At 45.9% G+C, this 3,000-nt stretch overlaps 1 protein-coding gene across 1 annotated transcript in view; it reads right to left on the bottom strand.

Annotated features, from left to right (window-relative positions):
* The window catches only part of LOC104165026 (lysine-specific demethylase 2B-like), a gene marked incomplete at both ends in the record, with an annotated part of 39,647 nt that extends 36,765 nt beyond the window's left edge, over positions 1–2,882 (bottom strand). Inside the window, one exon of the mRNA XM_009704533.1 lies at positions 2,704–2,882. Coding sequence (XP_009702835.1) covers positions 2,704–2,882 — 179 coding nt within the window. The remainder of the gene's footprint in view (positions 1–2,703) is intronic.
* Between the last annotated feature and the right edge of the window lie 118 nt (positions 2,883–3,000).

Here is a 3,000-nt window from a genome sequence, read left to right as displayed (position 1 = left end):
TAAAAAAAAAGCAAAAAGGTTTCATTTAACTGTATCTTTTTCTCATCACATTCAGGTAGAGAGAATCTCAGCAGTATGCAGACGGCGTGCAAAAGTCCCTCTAGATGATAGGCTGGAAAGGACCTTACCATGTGTCTGCAGAAGGCTGGCAAATCAGAGAGACTATAGGTACATAAGAGCCCGCTGCCTAGCAACCACATCCCGAGCCGGAGTTGACAGAATGATACGCAATGCTGTCATGAAGACAGTCAATTTGTGGGCTTCAAAAAAGGTCCTGCGCCTTCATCTCACAATTAAAACCTCTCCTTGTGCAATTACACGTCTCTCCTCTTGCCCACTCTGGAATTTTTTATTTTTTTTTTTTTAATCCTTCAGAAGCAGGAAGAGCGCTTTTTCTGCCCCTGGGGCATTTCAGATGCTTCAAAAATCACAGCTAGCCAAGAAGCTGTCTAGACTCTCAATATGCTCCATTTCAAAATATAAGTCCTTCCCTCCCAAACACACTTTTTTTTTTTAATTTCTCCTTTTATGTTTTCTCTACCAAGATGTTGTTGATTACAAGTCAGATAGAATTTAAAAAACAATAAAAGAAGCCCAGAAAGGAAGTTGCCTTTCTTCCAGCCAAACTGCAAGAAGTCACAGATTGAATAATTGCTCATAAAACATGAAAACAACACGGAAATTCTCAGTTTGTGGGCAGTGTTGAGTATTAGAGGTTCATGTCGATTTCAAGTAAAAAATTCAAGTCCTTATGGAATCGATTACTTTCAGTTTCCAAAAGGTCAGATGTAAACATCACACTAACAAACATTTTCTAAGACAGTGCTACCTACCAACAATTACCCGTTCACATTAAGATATTCTGAAAGGGCATAAACAGCCCAAGCATTAGCCGGTTTTATTTATTCCTCAGTAGTCAATAATCTAAACTTGAAGCTGTCGATCTGTTTGTGTGCAGAGAGGAAATAACAGGATTGAATTCTCTGTCAAATCAAAGTGCTTAAAATTTAGTTTTGTGAGAAAACACCAAGGCAGATATAACTGTGAACACATAACTTTCCCCTCCCCTTGCTTTTCCTCATTTTCCCTCTGTTTTCTTGAAACTCCTCTAAACACAACAATTTCCATTCCAATAAAGGTGGTTTTAGTGAAAGAGCCACGTATGGTGATTAATAAAAACCTACAAAGCATTTGGAAAAAAAAACAGCTTTTCTTTCCATCCACAAATGAGCCATGCCATTTAATTTCTGCTGTTAATCTTACAGGGCTGCTTTTGTCCAACCCCAACAGCTACCGAAAGGCTCAGGAGCCTGAAAAAGAAATCTTCCGCCATATAGCAATCTCCCTTGTTGCCAGAGTCTGGCACAATGCCTTTGCATTGACCTCTACAGCTTCCTCTTCCAATGTACACCGCAGTCACATGGTCCCAGCACAGCTCCATGCCACAGCTAATCTTATATACCACTCGGCTTCAACCTCAGCAAGCAGCTTCTCATCACTAACAGCTGCTAATTTGGAGAACGACTCAACTTTTCAGGTTTTTCCTCAACCAAAAAAAAAAAAAAAAAGAGAGAAGAGGGGGGAGAAAAGCCAATACACAGCATCCATATTGAAAGAAATCTAGAAACTACATCCCACTGCGTGCTCTGGTCACAGCTCTCTGCCTTCAGTGCTCTGGGCCAGGGCAGGTAAAGCGGGATACAGGAACACAATCCCAAGTAGAGCATGGAGAGGCAATCTGACCAGATTTACACCCTGAAAAAACAGGCGACGCAAAAGATGCCCCAACTTTAATTTTTTTTCCACAACTGCTACCACATCCAATCCCTGCATACTCCACTTTATCTCCCTGCACAGCCTCAGTTCGGGTTTTAAAACATGCAGCTGCTTGTAATCTGTTGTGGGGGAGCTTCCCTTCCCCACTGAAGAGTTTGTTTCATGCTCTCCACAAGCCTGAAATTGTTCAAGGTAATGTATTATTATTTTGGAGGAAGAATTTGCAGAGTGGGGCAAAGGGGAACTTTCCCCCCCAAAATCCAGGGAAATTTGTTAGAGAAATGATGCGAAGAAACATGGAGTAACCTGCAAACTCACAGAGAACACACATAGAGATCTCAAAAAAAGAGAGAGGGAGATGATACAAATGAAGCTAAAACACTAAGCAAACAGAGAGAGCTGGGAACACAGAAACCACACAGAGACACCGCTCCATAAGCCAGCGCAGATACCACACTCCCAGGCAAACCCACAATGCACTCGCCACGCATAGCTACAAACCCGCAAGCAAACAGAGAAACAAAGACAGCGACAGACACGCCGGGATGCGAACGCACACAGGCGCAGGCACACAGACACAGGCAGGGGAACGCAGAGGCGCAACGTACATGCACATGAACTCGGGGGAGACGCGCAAGCACACGCAGAGGCAGCATTACCCTGAGCTTAGCTCCTTTTCTCTCGCAATAGGTACAGCGCACCATACGGCTCTATTCCCTCTGGCATTGCAAGGGCTCCCCTGCCACTGAGCTCAGCCCATAAACCACTCCCAAACCCCAGCAGAGGCTTCTGTTTTTTGTTCGGGCCAATGAGAAAAGTATAGCTCACTCTTCCTTCCTCCCAGGAGCAGCGCCGGCTGGTTTTTTTGAAATCCCTAAGCCTGAAACCGAATACCACAAACCCATGAGCCAACTGCAAGTGCCAAACCGGGGAAAAAGGAGCAGGCCCTGCTCTGTGCGTTCGCTCCCTCGCTCTCTCGTCTCCCCAAGGCGGGAGAGGTGCTCCCAGGCGTCGGACGAGGGAGTCTGCGGCGGTTCCCGGCAGCATCCCGGCACCCCGGGGTCCCCTTCTCCCAGGCCTCGCCTCACCGCATCTGGAAGCGGGAGCTGGAAGGACACGGCAGGAAACAATAGCTACCTTTGGGCGACTCCTCACGCTAACGGCCTGACCCGCACTGAGCAACACTCCCACACTGGGGCCCTGTAACCGAAAGCCACAAATTAC

The sequence above is a fragment of the Cariama cristata genome, unplaced genomic scaffold (genome assembly GCF_000690535.1).
Source record: "Cariama cristata isolate BGI_N322 unplaced genomic scaffold, ASM69053v1 scaffold31377, whole genome shotgun sequence".
Lineage (NCBI taxonomy): Eukaryota > Metazoa > Chordata > Aves > Cariamiformes > Cariamidae > Cariama > Cariama cristata.
The sequence above is the reverse complement of the archived record's forward strand: the minus strand, read 5'-3'. Positions and strand labels throughout refer to the sequence as shown.